Raw genomic sequence first — 22,618 nt, 5'->3', positions numbered from 1 at the left:
CCTGTCTCAAAATAAAGTCATCCCTCAGTGGGGGTGGTGGGAGTGGTGCACATTTTGAATTCTTGTTGTTGGAGGCCACTTGTTGGTTCCCTGCTGTTCAGCCCTTAAATAATCACACAGACACTGTATTAATAAATTTACTGCTTGGCCCATTAGCTCTAGCTTCTTATTGGTTAACTTTTACGTATAATTTAACCCATTTCTATTAATCTGTGTATCGCCAGAAGGCTGTGGCTTACTGGCTGAAGTTCTGACCCGTGTCTGTCTCTGGAGGCTCTCAGACTCCACCCTTCTTTTTCTTTGGAGCCTCTCCTGGAACTAGCTCTTGGAGTACTGGGATTAAAGGCGTGCCCCATCACCGCCAGGCAACTCTGCTCTTCTTCCTCCCAGCATTCAGCTTAGTGTTGTGTCCCATCCCCGCCCCCAGCTAAGTTCTGCCATGCTATAGATCCAAAGAAGTTTCTTTATTCATTAATAGTAATCGCAGCACACAGAGGGGAATCCCACATCAAATCCTAGCACTTGGGAGGCAGAGGCAGGAGGATTTCTGTGACTTCAAGGCTTTTCCAAGCCTGTTAGGGTTACATCGTGAGACTCTGGGACTCTGTCTCAACGAAAACCCCACAGAAACAAAACAAAACAAAGGATCACATTGCCAAACTGTGTATTTAAGATCTGGGCTCTAGAGCTGGAGAGATGGCTCAGTGGTTAAGAGCAGTGCCTGCTCTTCCAAAGGTCCTGAGTTCAATTCCCAGCAACCACATGGTAGCTCACAACCATCTGTAATGAGGTCTGGTGCCCTCTTCTGGCCTGCAGGCATACATGCAGACAGAATATTGTATACATAATAAATAAATATTTAAAAAAATGGGAAAATCATTTTAAAAAAAAGATATCTGTGCTCCAGTTGGGCGGCCGTGGCACACACCTTTAATCCCAGCACTTGGGAGGCAGAGGCAACTGGATCTCTGAGTTTGGAGTCACCCTGATCTACAGATCGAGTTCCAGAACAGCAAGAGCTACGCAGAAAAACCCTGTCAAAAAAAACCGCAAAACAAAGTTCATTTTTCCTGGCAGTGCAGGAATCGAGATGAATAGAGCGCTGTTGTGGGATCCTTGTTTGCCCTTCCACGGAGACAGAAGTGCCAGTTGTTTCTAGTTTGGTGTTACAAGGAAGCTTCTTCGAGTGTTCTTTGGCGAGTCTTTGTGTAGACTGTTTTCGTTTCTCTTGGGTGGCTTGAGAGTGGATGGCTTTGGCCTTGGATGGCTCTTTTCGCTGTTTGCATAACTTCCCAGTCTTTTCCAAAGCGGCTTTAGTGGTGTTCACCACTGTGGACAGACAGGAGGTTCACCTGCTCCATCCTCCTTTTCTCCCCACTTTAACATCTTTTACATTTACTTTTTAATTTTAAAGAAATACTTTAATTTTTTTCATGTGTTTCCAAGTGTGTATATATATGAGGTATATGAGCTCATTGATGTAAGCACTCATGGAGCCAGCACAGAGCGATGGACGCCCTGGGATCGCGTTACAGTGCGGGCCACCTGGGATGGGTGCTGGGAACTGAATTGGGTCCTTTGGAAGAGCAATTAGTTCTCTCTAACTAGAGCCATCTCTCCAGCAAGTTAAACAAGACTTTATTTCTCTGTGTGTGTGTGTGTGTGTGTGTGTGTGTGTGTGTGTGTGTGTAGGTCAAAGAATGACTTGTGACCCACGGTTCTCTCCTTCTACCACGTTAGTGTCAGGGACCAAACTTAGATCAGGCTTTTGGTGCAAAAACTTTGAGTCCCCCCTCCTCACTGCCATTTTAGTCAGAGTCTTTCTGTGATTTCCGGCATGTCTTTGAATTTTTTTTTTTTTTGATACAGGGTCTCTGTGTGATAACCCTGACTGTACTGGAACTTGCTCTGTATGTAGACCAGGCTGTCCTCGAATTCAGGGATCTACCTGCCTCAGCTGCCCAAGTGCTGGAATTTAATGCCAGCTCCCCGACCACTCTGATATATTTACATAAATTTAATTTAATCTTGTATGTCAGTATGCACACATGAGTGTCAAGATGTTCCTGTGGCGTCAGAAGACCATGTGTGGGAATCCGTTTTCACTTTCTTTCTTTTCTTTTCTTCGTGTGTAGCCTAGGAAACATGCCTTCAGAGCGAGCTCCGTTTTCACTTTCTATACGGTATTTGAACTTCTGGTCCTCCTGCCTCAGGAACGTCCCAGTCATGAAACACCATTCTGAGGTATATTGTCGGGGTGTGATCTCGGCTATGTGGAAGGCAGACTGTCTGAGGCTACCCTTGGTGCTTTGAAGACCTATCTGAACAAATGTGGCTCTTCAGTGGATCAAAGGCAGATGAGGCTACTCTCAGCCTTGGTTTCAAAGGTTCTCATGCACCCAAACACCGCGGCGTGTTCCACGGAGAGGTTGGTGCTGGGCTCTGACTATCTGATCTCAGGTCCTGACTTTCCCAGTTACTAACTTTGCAGCTTCATGCAGATTATGTCACCCCCCACTTCATTATCAGTAAAAACTTCCATCCCATTCCATCAGATAGCAATGAAAATGCTTCCTCTAATGCTGACACCAACTAGGTGCTTCATAACTCGTAGTTTCCTGTTTTTCCATTCAAGAGCCAAGACAGTTTACCCTGGGGCAAGAGATGGAGTGCCCTGGTGTGCGTGCATGTGTGCATGCGTGTGTGCATATGTGTGCGTGTGTGTCCTTCTCGGGTCATGCTGGGCTGGTCCTGTCTTAGCTTTCTAGCAGGACACCCCTTGTGTTAGACCGAACACGTTGTGTGCTAGTGCACTAAGCTCAGAGATGATGTCCTGCCCATGCAAAGGGAGGCATCGCGTTAGTGAGTAATAACTCTTCTCATAACACACTACTCAGAGCCAACCCGCTAAACCTGTTCTTCTGCCCTGACTTCCTTCTGCTTTCAAAACCTGTTGCTCTAATAGCTTTAGCTTAATAAAGAGGTTCAAAGGACAACACATTCTCCAGGCCCTAGGACTTTAGCCTTTTCTATTCTTAGCTGTAAAATCTTTGTTTACCACAAGGGAGGCAAAACATTCACCGAAGAACTCATGAATCATTATTTCCTTCTCACTTGCCAAGGATAGGTAGTGTCTACTGCCACCTGGTAGCCACCAGGTGGACAAGGTAATTATGGGCCTGGTATTTTTTTTTTTTTTTGACACAATCTCAAGTATCCTAGATTGACTCTAATATTTTATTTATTTATTTATTTATTTATTCATTTATTTATGTGTATGGCTGTTTTGTCTGCATGTATGGCCGAAGAAGATTTTGGGTTCTCTGTAACTAGCTTTACAGACATTTTTGAGCTGCTTTGTGTATGCTGAGAATTGAACCTGGGTCAATTAACTGCTGAGTCATCTCTCCAGTCTCTTACTTTGGCTTTTTGAGACAGTTTCAGGATGTAACTTTCACCTTTGATTGACCTGGAACTTCCCATGTAAACCAGGCTTGTCAGAAAGTTGAAGCAATCCTCCTGCTTCTGCCCTGAGTGCATGGATTACAGGGGTGTTACCACACCAGGCATTACATTCTGTAGCTTTAGGATGAGGGAAGAATATGGAAGATTGAGGGAAAGGGTCTAGGTCATTAAGGCACTAGTACAGACCCAAGTTACCTGAAGGGGACAGTGGAGATCATTGCTTTGACATCGCGGACTGGCCGAGCTTATGACACCTCTTCTTTCTTTCTTTCTTTTTCTTTTTTTCGTTTTTTTTTCTTTTTACAGGGTTTCTCTGTAGCTTTGGATCCTGTCTTGGCACTAGCTCTTGTAGACCAGGCTGGCCTCGAACTCACAGAGATCTGCCTGCCTCTGCCTCCTGAGTGCTGGGATTAAAGGCGTGCTCCACCACCACCCGAATTTTCTGTATTTTTGGCAGCAGTATGACTCCAAGTTTTGGGCACGCCTTCCATATTCTCTGGAGCTCTAGCAAAACAAAACAAAACAAAACAAAACAAAAAAACAGTACAAGATGTAGCTGGACTGTGAGTTTGGCCCGACCCTTGGTGGCAAGGCACTGCTATCAGCTTCTTCCTAAGGAATAACTGCCATTTAAGGTGGCCTAAGTGCACCACGTGTGTACCTGGTGTGGGCATGGTCAGAAAAAGTTGTCAGATCCCCTGGGAGTTGAGCTACAGATGCTTGTGAGCTACTATGTCGATACTGGGAATTAAATCTGGGTCCTCTGCTAGAGCAATAAATGCTCTTAACCACCAGGCCGACTCTCCAACCGTCTGAGCAAATTTACAGTTGTTCTTCAAATCCCACAAGAATTATTACCTGTACTTTTCAGAGGAGAAAGTGAAGGCTTAGAGAAAGGAGCACAGCTAGGAGGCGGCGAGACGTAGCAGAAATCTAATTGGTCTTAATAATAAAAACCCGGAGTCAGATATTAAGGGGTGAAAACTGAAAGATCAGAGAAGCAGAACAGCCAGCAACTAGTCATTACCTCTCTGAAATCCTCAGATCAAATGGGGTGTCCTGCCTCTATCAGTCCTCAGACTGAATGCCATCTCTATGAAACCTCAGATTGAATCCCGAGCTCCTGTCTCCTCCCTCCTTATACTCCTCTCTCCACCCAGCCATATTAATTCCCATCTCCACCTCCCTGGTGGTGGGATTAAAGGTGTGAGCCACCACCACTTGGCCTCTATGACTAACTAGTGTGGCTAGTTCCACACTCTGATTTTCAGGTAAGCTTTATTTTTTATTGTTTATTTATTCATTCATTCAAGGCAGTGTTTCTCTATGTTGCTTTGGAACCTGTCCTGGAGCTCTCTCTACAGACCAGGCTGGCCTGGAACTCACAGAGATCCACCTGTCTCTGTCCCCAAGTGCTGGGATAAAAGGTGTGTGCCACCATCTGCCTGGCCAAGTTTTAATTGCTAAAGGACAAACAAAATATCACTACATACCCCATTTTGTCTAAAATAAGAAAGATTATAACTAATAAAAAGTCAAAAATCTTCCCAAATGTTTGTTTCTGCTCTTCTCTACAGACATACTGCAAATAGCCTTTTTATAGTCCTAGTCTCAGTCCACTTAAAGATTAAAATTAGCTTTGGAGTTGGAGTGGGGCTCTCTCCTTCTCTATACCCAAGCAGGTTTTGTTTTGTTTTGGTTTTGGTTTTTCGAGACAGGGTTTCTCTGTAGCTTTGGAGCCTGTCCTGGAATTAGCTCTTGTAGACCAGGCTGGCCTCGAACTCACAGAGATCTGTCTGCCCCTGCCTCCCAACTTCTGGGATTAAAGGCATGCACCACCACCGCCTGGCCCAACCATGTTTATTAAAGTGAAATCCAGCCTGGAGGGATGGCTCAACCGTTAAATGCTAGGCTTACAATCAAAAATATAAAGTGAAATCCAAAATCTCTGTCTCATGTCAAAAGAGCCACCTGATATGGGATAGAAGAAAAACAAGTATTTAAGGACCATTATATTGCCACCAATCTCATAATTCTTTGGTTTCATATTGATTCTTTAACAGCATTTCTTAAGCAATAAATTTTATAAGATATATATATCTCTTAATCTTTTTGTCATGATACTAATGCCTAACAGCGACCTTTGAAGTATTCCCAAGGAAGGTAGGATCCCACAATGACGATTCCTCCAGGATTATGATAACTCCACTAAGCTGAAAAACACCACCTAAAGATTGGCTTTGGATTACAAACTGCTCAGACAATTTCAAGGTGGCCAGCTAGGGTGATCCAGCCTCACAGACTACTCTAGTCAGAACTTGAGACAAGCCTTGCCCTTCCCCATTATGCAGAGACTGGGAAAAGACCAATGACATAGCTACTTCTCCCAGGATTCAACAATTAGTCCAAAATTTTCTTTTCAGGATTCCCTAAAGATGCCATCACTCCCAGACAGCAGGAAGTAAATTTAAAAATGTGACGTCCATATTCCCAAGAGGTGGAGTGGGCAGTTTTTGATCGTTCATGGGTTATAAATAGCTGTCATTGTTTGGGGGGTGGTTATAAGTTGTTATTGGTTGCAGTCAAGAGGAAAGTTGAACAAAGGAGATTAGATTCAGAGTTCTTGTTTTGAAAAGAAAAACGGGGGTGCAGATATAATAGGATAAAAGGGTAGATTATTGATTCTACTTTTAAAAAGCAACTACTAGTTTTAAATATTTTACATTGGATTGGACTTTTGTATACTGTATACAAATTTTGTATATTGATACAAATCTAAAGTTAATATTGTTAAAACATACTATACATACATTTCTAATCTTGCGCAAGGTATTTAAGCTTATTTAACAATGAAATGCAAATTTCTAGGTCTTGAAAGTTATTATTACCAACTGTTTAGAATAATAAAGAATTCCAGGTTAGTAATTAGTCACCTATTACAATTAAACTTGTAGTCATATTAGGTATGTTTTTAAGGTCAAACAGAGATATATTTTAGACAGACAGGTCATCTTCAAACACTTCAGAGACTACAGAATATGGCTTTTAAGATGTTTTAATAACATAGGTTCTTTTTTTACGACTATGAGACATGTCTTCTCCTGGCAGCACCAATCTACTTCAGAGAAGTTAATGGGCATTGAAGAAACTCCACATGGAGTTTACTTTCTTAGTGGCAAAAGTAAGACACTGGGCAAGAAAATGCTCTTGCCTGGACTACTGACAGTTTGCTGTCCTAATTGGATAAGCAGGACATAAAAGAGAGTGATTTTCAGATATTGTCAAGATGAGGTGAGATAGTCCTTTAAAATCCTGCTTCATAGAAAAATCTGTTGAATATTCTAGGCCTGTAGGCTGAAGATGGATGACCCAATGTTGCAGAGGAACCTTGGGTGACTGTCCAGGCAGCTTTTGCCATTTCTCACATTTTTTGGAAGTTGCTTGCTTGCACTTCTTGCTTACTCAGTTAATATTATTTCCTTCTTAGGTCTCTGAGGGAGCTGAAGACTAGATAGTTATAGCTTTCCTTGTTTTCAAGACTCAGAAAAGAAATCCACTAACAAAGTGTAAAGTGTATAAGGTTGAGAGATATCAAAAGATAGTTTTAGATGGTAATGCAAGTTATATAGAAAGTAAATTAGATACAAGACTTTGGACTCACCAGGACAGGATAGATATGAAGTATTTTCTCTGAATTTATCAAATGCAATAGACTAAATATTATTGGTGTACTTATTGCCTGCATATATTGTACATAGCTATCATATATAGTCTTTCTTTTATTAGCTATAACCTTTTTTAATTAGACAAAAGGAGAAATATAATGATATTTTGTTTATGATCTAATAAATACAACTTGCCTGAAGATCAGAGTGCAAACCTAGCCACAGTAATCAGCTGTACAAACCAGGTAGTAGTGGCACACACCTTTAATCCCTGCAGCCTCAATAGTTAACCATAGAGGTCAGGCACTGGTGGTGCATGCCTTTAACCCCAGCCCTAGAGAGGAATATAAGGCAGGAGGACAAGACAGGAACTTGCTCTTTCAGTCTGAAGATTTCATACAGGTAAGATCTTTCTAGTGGCTTGTCTGTTTTGCTTTTCTGATCTTCAGTTTGAACCCCAATATCTGTCTCTGGGTTTTTATTATTCGTGCTATAGTGAGACAGTTTTAAAACTGGGAACTCTAGATTGGATGATGGTACACACCTTTAATCCTAGCACTCGGGAAGCAGGGGCAGGTAGATCTCTGAGTTCGAGGCCAGACTGGTCTACAGAGTGAGTTCCAGGACAGCCAAGGCTACACAGAGAAATCCTGTCTTTCAAGACCAAAAACCAAACCAATGAACCAAAGGAACAAAAACAACAACAAAGCCTGCGCACTCTAAAGCGACATATTTTACGGCCATGAGTTTTTTCCTGCATGAGTACTACGTGGAAGACCGAGGAGGGTGTTGGAGCCCCTGGAACTAGAGTTTCTGATGGTTGTATGCCACTATGTGGGTTCTTGAAATAGAACTCAGGTCCTCTAGAAGAGTAGCTAGGGCTTTTAACCAACCTAAGTCATCTCTCCTGCAAGGGATGGTAATGTAACGCAGCTCATATTTGGATTTTAGTCCTTGGAAAATTTATTAATTTTTCAGTGGTGGTCTTCCAAGTTTTCTCCGTCTTCTTTAAAGTCGAACTCCCCTCTTCCCTAATTTGTAGTGGCATTTCGTTTGTATTTTAATAAATAAAGCTTGCCTGAGTTCAGAGCCACACTGATCAACTTTACAGACCAGGCAGTGCTGACACACACTTTAATCCCAGTAGCCATGCTAGTTTGCCATAGAAACCGGCGGTAGTGGTATATGCCTTTAATCCCAGTACTAGGGAGAAATATAAAACGGGAGGAGACAACTCTCACACACAGTCTCGATCTGGGATTCCTGGAGACAGGATCACCATTTTGGACTGAGATAGAGGTAAGAGGCAGTGGCTGGATGTTTTGTTTTACTAACCTTTAGGTTGAACCCCAATTTCTGTCTCTGGGTTTTTATCAGTCGTGCTATACTGCTTCATTTCCCCAAGCATAGGACTTTGATTTGATCTATTCCACTTTCCTGCTAATCAGGTCTACCTGCTTTGTTTCTACTGTTTTCCCAGCACTTCCTGCAGGGCAGGGAACACAGGAGAGGATCTGCCTTTTGGAACCTGCAGTTGAAAGAATGAAACAATGTACTTCGGAGAGCGAATAACCAATCAGGAGTAAGTGGGCGTGGATTGACCCTCATAGGCACCCATAGCACACTTCCTGGCCGTACTCCGCAAAGCCGATCTCCGTAGCGGAAGGCCCGCCCTCTCTCTTCCGTCCGACGACCGAGTCGGCGCGGGCTGTGTGCGTCATTTCCCGGCGGCGCGGAAGCGGGTAGCCAACGGCCTGCGGAGCAACATGCCTAAGTGAGTGTGGGGCTGAGGTTGGCGGGTTGCGTTGGTGGGTTGGGTCTTCGTGAGCGCGGCGGGCGCTGGTTTGTGTGCTTGGAGGGGAAGGCGAACGCCCTGGTGAGATCCGGATGGGAAACGAGGCGCTCTTGCCCCCGATCCGAGTAGGCTCGGCCCCTCCCCTCGCGGCCCCGCTCCTGTCTGAACGCTTTGTTTGGCGCCTAAGCATCTGAGTTTGAGGGTGTTTGGCTTGTTTGGACATCTGCTAAGGGTTGTCATATTCTTTTGTCTTTGCAGGTTTTATTGTGACTACTGTGATACGTATCTTACCCATGATTCTGTAAGTGGCTCGTCTTTTCGTAGTCTTAAAACGGCTCGTATGCAATATAAGATTTTCTGTCTTTCAGTTATCTAGGTCCATGTATGTGCTTTACAGCCTGCTGGGAATTTTACCACTACTGTTCTTTGAAAGTAACTGGGAAGTGTGTTTTTTATTAATATCCTTACAGTGATTGTAGTGTGAAGGTAATTGCAGGGTGATAAAGCGTTAACAGGCTTGAGGATGAAAACATTTACATATGCATTGGCCTGTAATCTCAGTACTTGAGAGCCTGAACCAGGAAGATGGTGAATTCCAGGCTAGCCTAGGATACATACCAAGGCCTTGTCCAGGTAACTCCCCAAAACCCAGGAGTGTGCTCCTACAACTCATATATTTGGTTATACCATTTTATTGAAAAATTTTATTAAAATCGCTGGACTGTGGTGGCACACTCTTTTAAAACCAGACCTCTGGAGGCAGAAGAAGGTGAATCTCTGGGAGTTCAAGGCTAGCCTGGTCTACAGAGTGAGTTCCAGTTACACAGTGAATTTAAGGCTGGGGTGTGAGATCCTATCTCAGAAAGCCAAACCAAAACAAACCCTTTAGCAACAACATAATTTGGTGTTATTATGATTTTAATAGTTTCTCTGAGTGAAGATTATTTATTGGACAGGGTCTCATATAACCATGGCTGGCCTCGAACTTATAATGTAGACCAGGCTATCTAGCTGTTCCTGTTCCCTGAGTGCTGGAATTCAAGGCAGGAGTCACTACAACCAGCTTAAAGTTCTGTGCTCTTGTAACATTGTTGCTTAAGTGCATTGAAGCTGCTGTTTTCCAGTGTAGAGGCTGAGGGCATTAAAATAGCACTATGATTTAGACCAGCGGCACACACACTTTTTCTAAATAGCAAATTGTGATTTAGATTTGTAAATATGGAATCTTTTTAACATGCAAGTTTGTCCTTGTAGAGACAAGCCTTAGACAGTAAATAAACGAGTACTCCATTTGTTGGGGCAGATGTGGAGCCCAGTGGTAGCTCAGCTGGCTAGAATGCAGAAGCCCTGAGTTCCAATCCTAGTATTGATTGGAGTGGAGGAAAGGATCTGTGTCTGTGTTCCAGTACTCAAGAGCAAGTGATTGACTCATAGGCCACAGTGTGCCTGCCTCCTCTAAGTAATAAGTTTAGCAAAGATGTATACTGCAGGGCAGCGTTTGTCAAAGCTACTTCAGCATCTTAGCCAGCCTACCAACGCAGAGGCAAACCTTTTCAGCTTCTTTATTTGGGGATTTTGTTTCTGTGTCTGATATGAGCTTTTTGTTTACAGCCATCTGTGAGAAAGACACACTGCAGCGGTCGAAAGCACAAGGAGAATGTGAAAGACTACTACCAGAAATGGATGGAAGAGCAGGCCCAGAGCCTGATTGACAAAACAAGTACGCCCGGTCTCTGTCTCTGTGATAGAACAGTCCCTTGCCTTTTTATCCCATCTCTGTTTTTTACAGAAACAACTCCCTCTGTGTGATACAGGGGGCTGTTTGCCTAAGTTGAATGAGCGGAGTGGAAGGTCACTTATTTTCCAGGACTATAGGAACACCTTAATATTCGTTATTGAGATAATCCATCAGAGATCAGTAATGTGCAGGCTGGTTAGACTGGGAGGTGGTTAGAGAAGATAGAGTTCCTCTGATTTTCCTGTTAATGGCAACAAGATTTTGTAGCACATTTATGTGAACCTTTCTTTGAAAAGTTGCTATCCACCATTTTTTCTTTTAAAGCTTTATTTATGTTTATGCGCCTTGCTGTTTCTCCTATGTGTTTATATCTGTGTGACGATGTCAGTTCCCCTGGAACCGGAGTTGCAGACAGTTGAGAGCTGCCATGTCAGTTTTGGGAATTGAACCCACATCCTCTGGAAGAACAGCCAGTGTTCTTAACCTCGGAGCTATCTCTCCAGCCCCTGCAATTCACAATTTTGAGATTTTCCCATAATAATTGGAAAACATAAGAGTGGGTTTAAGAGACTTTATTTTGGCTTTCATATTTGTAGCTCTGGCAAAAAGATTAAAGTTGGGTGTGGTGGCTCAGGCCTTTAATTCCAACACTTGGGAAGCAGAGGCTGGCCTAGTCTATAAAGTGAGCTCCATTACAGCCAGGGTTGCACAGAGAAACCCTGTCTGGAAAAATAGAAAGGAAAAAGAAGAACTTGTTATTTAGACCAAGCTAGCCATGAACTCATCAGAATCTGCCTGCCTCCTCCTCCTGAGTGCTGGAACTAAAGGCAGTTGTCTCTATGCCTGGCCTCTGTTCTTATCACGCTTGATCTTACTCTCTTGAGACAGGATCCTGAAGCTTACCATTTCAGCTAGGCTGCCTGGCCAGTGAGCTGGAATCTGATTTTGTCTGTTCCTTACTGAGGGGTTTCAGGCATACGTGGCTGTGCCTGGCTTTAACTGGAGTCCAGGAATTTGAACTTGGCTACTTATGCCTAAGCAAGAACTGTTATGCCCTGAACCATCTCTCTAGCCTTGTTTGGGTATTTTGCAACTGCTGGCAAACTTGTCTTCTTGGATTAGAGGTGATAATTCCAGCAACGCCCTCATGCTCAGCTAAGTAGACTTTTGGGTCAGGGAGGCAAACTGTCAGGAACTCGCTTTGTGATGTCTGTAGTTGTTGGTAGGAGTTTGCTGCTCGCTCTGCACTCCTTACAGCCTGTTGTCCTGTATAGGATGTGGGCAGTGCTGGCCTAACTGTAAGCCCTACAGGGAAAATCTCTGGAGGGACACAGGCTCTAGTCATGGTCTGCCTACGCTGCATTGGTCGATGGAATGGATGGACTACGTCTGTCTCTGACTTAGGCTTTGGCTTCCTCAGAGTGTGGCTCGTTTGTTTATTTTGAGTGGTTTCTTTGTTTTGTTTTTCAGGCTCTTTTGTTTTGGTTCTTTGTTTGGAGACAGGATTTCTTTGTGTAGCCTTTGCTGTTCTGGAACAAGCTCTGTAGACCAGGCTGGCTAGGAACTCTTGAGCCTTCTGCCATCTCCTCTCCAGTACTGGCCTGATACCTGATAGGCTTTGCCACTATACTGTTTGTTCGACTCCAATCAAGTCATGTAGATAATTCCCCCCCCCCCTTTTTTTTTTTTTGCTTTTGTTTTGTTTGGTGTTTTTTTGTTTGTTTGGTGTGTTTTTGTTTTTTTGAGACAAGGTTCCTCTATAGCTTTGGTGCCTGTCCTGGAACTAGCTCTTGTAGACATTGGCCCAAGCTCACAAAGATCCACCTGCCTCTGTGTCGTTGTGTCCCAGCCCTGCTGGGATTAAAGGCATCCACCACCAACTCCCGGCTCCATTTCCATTTTCTTTCGTTCTTTCTTTTTTGTTGTTTTTTTTTGTTTTGTTTTGTTTTTGACACAGGGTTTCTCTGTAGACCAGGCTGGCCTCAAATTCACAGAGTGCCAGGATTACAGGTGTGTGCCACTACTGCCTGGACTACATAGCTTCCATTATCTTCTGTTCTTCCTTTTGCCTCTGTGTGTCGGAAGAGAAAAGTAGTTGATTGTGGTAGACTTTTGTTAAGAAGATACTCTCCTTCAGTGCAGTCTCTTGATTTTAGATATTTGTTTCTTCATCATCTGGTTCAGTACCTTTGTTTCAGAAGAGGAAAGCAAGGAATAGACATTGTTTTTACTCAGGATGGGAAAAGACTTGTTCTAAAACCTGGCCTTTGGCCACAGATTGTGCGTTTTTCAAATAAAACTAATGGCTTGAATTAGTTATAAACTAACTTTTTTTAAAATGTAAAGACTTACCTCATTTTATTGCCTGTGTGATCTCAGACTCCTGTGCTCAAGTCCTCCAACTGCGTCTCTTGAATACTGGGTTACAGGTGTGTACTGGCATGCCTTGTAGCACAGTTATTTTACCTTTTGAAGTGAAGAGTACAAATAGCTATTAAATGATTAAACTATAAGAAAACTTTTTGAGTACCTGAATTAGTAAGCTGTTCTTTGCAGTTGTAATAATTGAGTATCTCAATGGTTTAAAACTGTTGTTCTGTGTGTAGTAATTTTGGAATAGAGTTCATTTCAAAGAAACAAGGTGGTTATTTTAGTAAATGAGTTGCTGCATTTAACACATTATTTTTTGTTTTCTTTATCTTAAGCGGCTGCATTTCAACAAGGAAAGATACCTCCAGCTCCATTCTCTGCTCCTCCTCCTGCAGGGGCCATGATCCCGCCTCCCCCCAGTCTCCGTAAGTTTGGAACTCTGTGGTAAAGTGTGCAGCTGCTCAGATTATCCTTTGATTAGTAGCTTGTCACATAGTTGGCTTCCAGAATTTGTTGATTGACTAAACAGAATTTCGGTCCCACATCTGTTCCGTCCCAATGAAACATACAGAGGCTTAGATCAATTATAAACTGTTTGGCCTATTAGCTCAGGCTTATTATTAGCTAGCTGTTACAACTTAAACTTAAATTAATCCATAATTCTTTTTTTTTTTTTTTTTTTTTTTTTTTGGTTTTTCAAGACAGGGTTTCTCTGTGGCTTTGGAGCCTGTCCTGGAACTAGCTCTTGTAGGCCAGGCTGGCCTCGAACTCACAAAGATCTGCCTGCCTCTGCCTCCCAAGTGCTGGGATGAAAGGCGTGCGCCACCACCGCCTGGCTAAATCTATAATTCTTGTCTATGTTTAGTCACATGGCTTGGTACGTTTTCTCAGTGCAGCATTCTCATCTTGCTTCCTTTGCCTCTGACTGTTGACTGTGTCTCTGCCTCTCCTCTTCCCAGAGTTCTCCTAGTTTGGTTGCCCCGCCTATATTTCCTACTTGACTCCTGATTAATCAGTGTTTTATTAAACCAATACAAGTGACAAATCTTTACAGTGTACAAGAGCGTTATCCCACAGCATAGTTCACTAGTTGAAGAAAACAACTTTAACCGTATAATTTCCTCTTGTGTGAGTGTGAAAGTGTGTGTAGTCTTCACATCGAGACTAGTGGCCGATCTTGGAGTCAACCACCTTGTGGTTTTGGTGTTTTATTGTATGCGTATACTGTGGCACATGTGTGGAGTTCAGAGGAAGGCTTGGAGGGCTGAGTCCTCGCTTGCTCCTTTATGGGTTGAGAGAAAGAGCAGCTTGTGCCCTTTCCCACTTAGCCATCTTCATGGCCTTTAATTTCCAAGACTGTTTCCCTCTGGGATCTAGGGCTTGACAGTTAGGCAGGTGTGCTGGCCAGTGAGCCCAGGGATCCAGGTATCCTTGCTTCCCCAGTGCTGGGGTCCCAACTGCACATGCACTGCTTGACTTTTCGTTGTGATTGAACTCAGTTGTCTTTTGGTTTTATTTTGTTTTCATTTTTTGTTTACTAAGGATTTCTCTGAGTAGCCCTGGCTGTCCTGGAACTCTCTCTAGAGACTAGGAAGGTTTCAAACTCAGATCTGCCTGCCTCTGCCTCCGGAGTGCTGGATTAAAGGCATGAGCTACTAGTGCCTGGCTTTGAACTCAGTTCTTAATGCCTAGATGGAAAGTATTTTTTTGACTAAAATTATCTACTTGGCTTTTAGTGGTATAAATTCTAAAATAGTTTTGAAGTTAATAATTCTTTTTGTTTAGTTTGTGGGTGACCAAGTCTTTGTTGTTGTTTTGGTTTTTCTTTTTTTCTTTTTTTAGTTTTTCAAGACAGGGTTTCTCTGTGGCTTTGGAGCCTGTCCTAGAACTAGCTCTTGTAGACCAGGATGGCCTTGAACTCACCTGTCTCTGCCTCCTGAGTGCTGGGATTAAAAGCACCACCACCCCACCGCCCGGCTCTGGTTTTCCTTTTTTGAGACAGGGTTTTTCTATGTTTAACTCTGGCTGTCCTGGAACTCACTCTGTAGATCAGGCTGAACTCAAACTCACAGAGACCCGCCTACTCTGCTGCCTGGGTGCTGGGATTAAAGGTATATACTACACCAGTCTGGCAGTCTTAACATGTAGCACAGGCTATCGTGAAACTCAGTCCTCTCTGCCTCAGCCTCCCAAGCACTAGGACTGTTCCATGCTTGCCTTTGGGCTAACTTCCAGTTGAAATCTGTGACTTCCCAGGAATGGAGAGTTCAGAAGGAACCTGTGAGGTGTGAATAGATGCTACTGAACAAATTAAAAATCTTTTTTTTTTCAAGACAGGGTTTTTCTATAGCTTTTTTTGGAGCCTGTCATGGAACTAACTCTTGTAGACCAGGCTGGCCTTGAACTCACAGAGATCCGCCTGCTTCTGCCTCCCAAAGCATGCACCACCATTGCCCGGTGAAATTAAATTCTTTATTGGTATGAACACAACACTAGAAGACCTAAATAGCTGATAAACTCAGTCTTCCCAATTTCTTTCTTCCTTTTCTTTTCTTTTTCCTTTCCTTTCCTTTTTTTAAAAGATACATTTACTTATTCATTATGTATACAGGGTTCCTCCAGCACATATGCTTGCAGGCTAGAAGAGGGCACCAGATCTCATTACAGAAGGTTGTGAGCCACCATGTGGTTTACTGAGAACTCAAAACCTCTAGAAGAGCAACCAATACTCTTAGCTTCTGAGCTACCTCACCAGCCCTATTTTTTATTTTATTTTATTTTATTTTTATTTTTTCCCTAATTTTATATTTTTCCCGATATAGTCAGATATTTGTTTTAGCCACAGCTCACAAAAATGACATGGAGACTTATTAATTATGAAAGCTTGGCCTTAGCTTTGGTCTGTTTCACTAGATCTTATAACTTAAATTGATCTATTTCTATTAATCTATTTTCTGTCTGGTACCGCAAATCCTGCTTCCTCCATGTCTCCTTTTGTCTCTCTCATGGGCCTAGATTCCTCCTCCCCTCTCTGCCCAGATGTCCCGCCTATATCTCCTGCCTAGCTAGTTGCTATTCAGCTTTCTCACAGACCAATCACAGCAGCACACCTTCACAGTGTACAAATACCCCACAACATACTTAAGCCCCTGAAAGGTAAGAATTGGATAGTTGACAGTGGAGTGGACCATGAGCCTGTGTTCTTGGGGAGGGGTGTGTCTAGTGCAAGGTCACTGTCCTTTTGCTCCCCTGGGAAGGTTCAGACTGGACTTGAGCAGCGACCTAAACAGTCTTGTATATGTGGGCTGCTCAGAGTAGGTGCTCCCAGAGGTCCGTCAGGCACGCTCGCCGGTGGTGCCTGGGCAGCTCCAGGGCACTTGCGCTTCTGCTTCCCCTCTGATTGGTTCTCTGGGTTTGAGGCCACTCTACATCTTTTTACAGTGAGTCTCAGAACAGCAATAGCCAAACACATTTGTAGAATTCTTAAAATTTTATGTGTATGAGTGGTTTGCCTACATGTATGTTAAGTGTACTGTTTGTGTGCCTGGTGCCAGAAGAGACCAGATGATAGCAATAGAGGCCCTGGAGCTTACTCATGTTGTGCAGTGGTGGCGCACTCCTTTAACCCCACACTCACAGAGGCAGGTGGACCCTGAGTTCAGGACAGCATGGTCTGTAGAATGAGTTCCAGGACAGCCAGGGCTACACAGAGAAACCCTGTCTTGAAAAACTTAAAGAAATAAATAAATAAAAAACTAAGATCCCTTGGAATTTTAATTAAAGATGATTGTGAGGTGAGCTGCCATGTGGGTGTTAGGAATTGAACCCAGGACCTCTGGAAGATCGACCAAGTGTTCTTTATGCTTTGTTTTGTTATTGGAAACCGGGTCTCTCTGTGTAGCCCTGGTTGCCTTGCAACTTGCCAAGACCACTATTTTGACCGTGAGCTCACAGCAAAAACACGATCCACATGTCACTGCCTCCTGGGTGCTGGGATTTTGTCACTGCTTTTTAATTACGAAGTACAAGTTATGGAATGCTCTATGTGTAAGTCCCCTGCTAGAATAAGAAACTGCAGGGGGTTTGTTTAGAGTTTGGACCATTTGTGCGAGCCTCTTAGTTTCGTTCTGAGAGGAAGTGTCAGCAAGCAAACCTGTTTTAACCACAGCCTCCATTGTCTGTTTTAGCGGGTCCTCCTCGTCCTGGCATGATGCCTGCACCCCACATGGGAGGCCCTCCCATGATGCCGATGATGGGTCCTCCTCCTCCGGGGATGATGCCTGTGGGACCTGGTGAGTTGGAATGGAATGGGTCACCTTTCAGTTGTGCGGTGGGTTCTAGTTTTGCATTAAGGGGCATTCTTTGTTAGCTGTATGTAAGTTTTGTAACATTGAATTTGGTCAGTGTTTTTAATGTAGGAACCCACAAAATATTTAGGTCAAATACTTTCTATTTTGGTTGCCAGGTATTGAACTCAGTGCCTTGATGTGCTTACGAGTTCTACCACTTAGCCTCAGCCACAAAAATTCTATTTATAGTTCTTTTTTTTTGCCAGAGCCTGGAAGTGCACCCAGGGCCTTGCAGGTTTTTAAATACAGAAAGGAATTTTCTCTTGTATGTGCGTGGCACCCTCACGCCCTTGCATGTGTGGAGATTGAAGGGTAGGTAGTACTGGTTCTCTCCTGCCACCTTTGACTTCAGGTCTGCATGCAAGCTCTGCTGTCTGCCTAGCCAGCTTGCCCACACCCTAATTCTGCGGAGTGGTTTGTTTTATTTATTTATTTATTTATTTATTTATTTATTTATTAAAAATGGGCTTAGTTAGCATTCTTTTTTTTTAAAGATTTATTTATTTATTATGCATATAACATTCTGCCTCCATGTATGCCCGCTCGCCAGAAGAGGGCACCAGATCTCATTACAGATGGTTGTGAGTCACCATGTGGTTGCTGGGAATTGAACTCAGGACCTCTGGAAGAGCAGTCAATGCTCTTAACCACTGAGCCATCTCTCCAGCCCCAAGTGGTTTGTTTTAAGATGAAGTCTTATAATATATCCTTGGGTAATTTTGAACTTGCAGTGATCTGCCTGCTTCTGCCCACCTAGTGCTCGCCTCAGCTGGAATTTCAGGTTCAAGTGGCTGGAGACTGCAGTACCATCTGCTCCTGAAGTCTTCCTTGCTGGAGAGGGAACTGATGCTCTGGGCATCTAGCCTAGAGCCTTCCAGCTTTCTCAGACAGGGTTTCCTCTGTGTAGCCCTGGCTGTCCTGGAACTTGCTCTGTAGACCAGGCTGGCCTTGAATTCACAGAGCTCTGCCTGTCTCTGTCTCCCGAGTGCTGGGATTAAAGGTGTGCACCACCATTGTCTGGCAAGTTCTCACACATTTTATTTATTGCAGAATAGTTAAGATTATCTAATTGCTGGGATAACAGGGAGATGTTTGAAAATAGACGAGTGGTGCTGCCAGCTCAGGGACAAACCAGGCGCACAGCGTGGGACGAAAGCAGCTTTCTTGCCAGGAGCGTCGGTGTGGACTTTAGAAGGATGGGAGGGTACAGAACAGATTACTGGCATAGGAACTCAAAACACAGCCAGGTGATTTAGATGGAGTTACTATTTATATAATATTTCTGAGACAGAGTCTCATGTAAACTGGGCTGTCTGGAACTCACGGAGATCTGCTTGCCCCTGCCTCCCAAATGTTGGAATTAAAGTTCATGCCATCGTGAACTGCTTGTTCTCTAAGCCAGTGTCACAAAATGAAATACCAAGTGAGTTTAAAGATGTTGGCAACCAGAAATGAGTGAGCCATTGAAAGAAATCCCACTGGGCATGGTGGCACAAGCCTATAATCCTTCTTGAGTGATCCTAATTACTCGAGAATATTTCGAGACACACACAGTAGGCAGTGTTTCTTTAAAACTAACACATAAAAAACAAATGATAGAGAAAGGGAAAGAAGGCTCCCAGGGCTTGGCTCTCATGGGGTCTGAAGACGTGGGTGACGATCACACCCGTTTTACTACCCTGATTATGCTCCAAGAGTTTTTATAGATGCAATGAGCCTACAACTTCTATATGAAATTCCATTGTTGGTAAATGTGAATTCAATTCACTGTGGATAGCAAAGAGAACAAATATTCAGGTGCCCAGTCTCCTGCAAACACTCTTACGTACAGATTGCCCAGTGTGAATGTGCTCATGGACCCTGTGGACTTCAGAGTGCATATTCCATGCTACCATTGACACTGGTTCTCACAGCTTCTGTACCTGTTGTATTGTCATTTCACATGCAGTTACCTGTGAGTGTGGCTGTGTGTGCGCATGTGCTTGCTCACATGCTCAAGTACGCAATATATCAATCGCCCTCCTGTAGTGGGGAAAAGAGAGTCTGTTGAATTTTTGAGAAATACTTTTACTCTTGTAACCCAGGATCACCTTGAACTCAGGAGCCCTCTTTCTCCTCAGAGTGTTGATATTACAGGCTTGTACCCCACATCCAACTTCAAATATTGTTATATATTGAGTTACTTATACCACAGGCCTTTAATCAAGATCAGATAAACAATATTTGGATACCAGGATGCATCTGTATTTCTGTGTACCCCATACCCAATTTATTATTTTATTTCCTTTTTTGAGATAAAGGCTTGGTTTGTAACTCTGACTGGCCTCAGACTTGCTACAATCATCTTGCCTTTGCTACCCAAGTTCTGGGATACAGGCAACTCCCTCTGTGCTTCCAAAACTCGATATTTATAGCCAGACAGTGGTGGTGCATGCCTTTAATCCAAGCACTCAGGAGGCAGGCCGGCGGATCTCTGTGAATTCGAAGTCAGCCTGGTCTACAGAGCGAGTTCCAGGACAGCGAGAGCTGTAACACAGAGAAACTCTGTCTTGAAAAACAACAAAGAAAAGTTTGGTATTCATAAAGAATTTATAGAGAATAACAGTTAATAGAGCATAGTAGAAAAATGAATCTTGATGAGCCCAGCATCCAGATGAGGCGTGGACAGTGAGTTGTGCTGAAACCGCCATGATGTTCCTACCACTGGCTGCTGCCCCTTCCCTCCCTGGTGCATAGATCTCGTTCATTTTTGACACATACAAAACTGATTAATAGTTCCTAAATTGCGTTTGGAAAATGAAATTCTGTGTATTCCATTTGATACAATTCATGATTGCCTTTTGTTTTTCATGATTTGAGCTTAATGCTGTTACTATCAGGTTTTCATCCTGGGTTTGATCACCTTCCCATAGTTCCCAAAGTCACTTATTGGTGAGGCTGCCCTCTTTTCCAGGACATGGAGCAGACAGCTCCTGTTGCATGGTGTGGTGGAGGTAATCTGCTAAAATAGCTGAGTAGTACAGCTGTGGTGGTGACGCTGTTCATCTCAGCGGCTTGGGAGGCAGAGGCAGGGGGATCTCTGTGTTGAAGGCAGTCTGGTCTGCAGAGTGAGTTCCAGGACAGCTGGGGCTGCATAATAGAGAGACCCTGTCTCAACCAAAAATAACAACAGCAACAAAAGTAAAAACCAAACAAGCAAACTGAGCAAAGCAGAACTCAAGTCCCTGGGTCTATTTACAGCCCCTGCTGTCAGACAAGCTTCCCGGACCTGTGCTCTCGTGTTCTCTTATTTTGATGTCCTAAGTGACTTAAAATGTGATGGATTTGTTGCACTTTTTTTGTTATGTGTCTTTTTCTAGTATTTGTCAGGGTCTACTACTTAGTTTTTTGTTTTGTTTTTTGTTTTCTCGAGACAGGGTTTCTCTGTGTAGCTCTGGCTGTCATGGAACTCGCTCTGTAAACTGACTGGCTTCAAACTCAGATCCCCCGCTCCTGAGTGCTGGGATTAATTGAAGGTGTTCAGTTGAAGTCTCCTGAATGTTGTTTCTCATCCCTTTTCCCCTTTGTTTTGTTCTACAGCTCCTGGAATGAGGCCTCCCATGGGTGGCCACATGCCCATGATGCCCGGGCCTCCAATGATGAGACCTCCTGCTCGCCCTATGATGGTGCCCACACGGCCTGGCATGACTCGGCCAGACAGATAAGAGCGGAAAAGCTCTTTTTCGGTTTTGTATTTCTTGTTCTGTTTCAGCAGGAGATCACGGTGCTGAGCCTGGGTGTTTTCAGCTGCATGACAAGCAAGGCTTCCTCTTTCCTAACAGAATAGTTTGGAGGGGAGAAGTGGGATTAGAAAAAGTGCAGCGCTCACTTACATTGTGAAGTGTGAAAATAAAACTGTCAGCTGTTTGAGTTAAGAGCATGGCCCTTTTCTTCCTTCTCTGTTCTGTGTTGTAAAGGAGGTGAAGTCAGCTGTGTTCTGCTAGCTTCTTCTCCAGCATGTCCCATGTGTGAGATTCTTCAGCAATGGCGAGGCCCTGGGCTTGCCTGTCTGTGTCTAGTTACACTTCCTCATTATAGGACTTTGGAGCGTTTTCCTTTTGTATTCTCAGATAGTATTTATTTCTTTTTCTTTTGAGACAGGATTTCTCTGTGTAGTGCTGGCTGTTCCCTGAAATTGCTCTGTAGATAAGGCTGACCTTGAACTCAGATCTTCCTGCCTCTGCTGCCTGTGCTGAGATTAAAGGGGTGTGCCACTACTCCCTGGCTTTATCTATCGGATTTTGAGATGTCTTTTTTTTTTTTTTTTGAAGATTTATTTATTTATTTTTTATGTATGTGGCGTTTGGCCTACATGTATCCCTGTAGGCCAGAAGAGGTCACCAGATCCCATTATAGACGGTTATGAGCCACCATGCACTGGGAATTGAACTCAGAACCTCTGAAAGAACAGTCAGTGCTCTTAACCTCTGAGCCATCTCTTCAGCCCCAAGACATATTTTTCAAGTGACTCAAGCTGACCTCCCCCACTGTAGTGGAGGATGATGGTGATGTCACCATGCCTGGCTCAGATAGGATCTTATAAAGCCCAGGCTAGCCTTGATGCTAGCATTATGGGTGCGTACTACCATTCTTGGCTTGGGCATCAATACATTTTTAAAAAATTTTTCCAGGTAGTGTTGGACTAGAAGTACAAACATCAGGAAGGAGTTGCTCCAGACACCACTCACACAACCACAATTGATGCAAAAGCAAGAGGATTTTTATTCTGTCCTGGCAGGGCCCTTCAGGTTTGGGATATGAAGGACCTCCGATAGCTGTTACAGTCCATCTTTTAAAACAAAAGCCACAGGGGCTGGAGAGATGGCTCACTGGTTAAGAGCACTGACTGTTCTTCCAGAGGTTCTGAGTTCAATTCCCAGCAACCACATGGTGGCTCACAGCCATCTATAATGAGATCTGGTGTCCTCTCCTGGCATGCAAGCATCCATGGAAGGAATGTGGTATACATAATAAACAAATAAATATTTAAAAAAAAAGAATAAAAAAATAAATAAAACAAAAGCCACAGACACAAGGGGGGAACCTGTAGGTTGTTTTCCAACTTATTGGATTAACTTATTTAAAAGGTCACTAGCAGTGATTGGTCCATTCCAGGGCAGGAGAATAGCTGCGTGGTCAGGTGAGATAAAGAGAGCATCTATGGGCCATCCTGACCTTGTTCTAGTGACTAAATCAA

At 43.5% G+C, this 22,618-nt stretch overlaps 1 protein-coding gene across 1 annotated transcript; it reads left to right on the top strand.

Moving 5' to 3' along the window:
- Positions 1 to 8,794: 8,794 nt before the first annotated feature.
- Snrpc (small nuclear ribonucleoprotein polypeptide C) lies at positions 8,795 to 21,296 on the top strand. The gene is made up of 6 exons (XM_048451179.3): positions 8,795 to 8,904; positions 9,184 to 9,226; positions 10,537 to 10,645; positions 13,369 to 13,458; positions 17,221 to 17,325; positions 20,962 to 21,296. Exons 1-6 carry the CDS (start codon positions 8,897 to 8,899, stop codon positions 21,084 to 21,086), a joined length of 480 nt encoding a protein of 159 aa, XP_048307136.1. The 5' UTR covers positions 8,795 to 8,896; the 3' UTR covers positions 21,087 to 21,296.
- Positions 21,297 to 22,618: the final 1,322 nt, after the last annotated feature.

The sequence above is a fragment of the Myodes glareolus genome, chromosome 18, assembly GCF_982192425.1.
Source record: "Myodes glareolus chromosome 18, mMyoGla1.1, whole genome shotgun sequence".
NCBI classification, from domain to species: Eukaryota; Metazoa; Chordata; class Mammalia; order Rodentia; family Cricetidae; genus Myodes; species Myodes glareolus.
Note: the sequence above shows the minus strand (reverse complement) of the source record. Positions and strands in the feature narration are given on the sequence as shown.

Coding starts and splice junctions, on each gene's coding strand:
- Snrpc (XM_048451179.3), top strand. Junction 9,227..10,536: donor CGTATCTTACCCATGATTCT/GTAAGTGGCTCG, acceptor TTTTGTTTACAG/CCATCTGTGAGAAAGACACA. Junction 10,646..13,368: donor GAGCCTGATTGACAAAACAA/GTACGCCCGGTC, acceptor CTTTATCTTAAG/CGGCTGCATTTCAACAAGGA.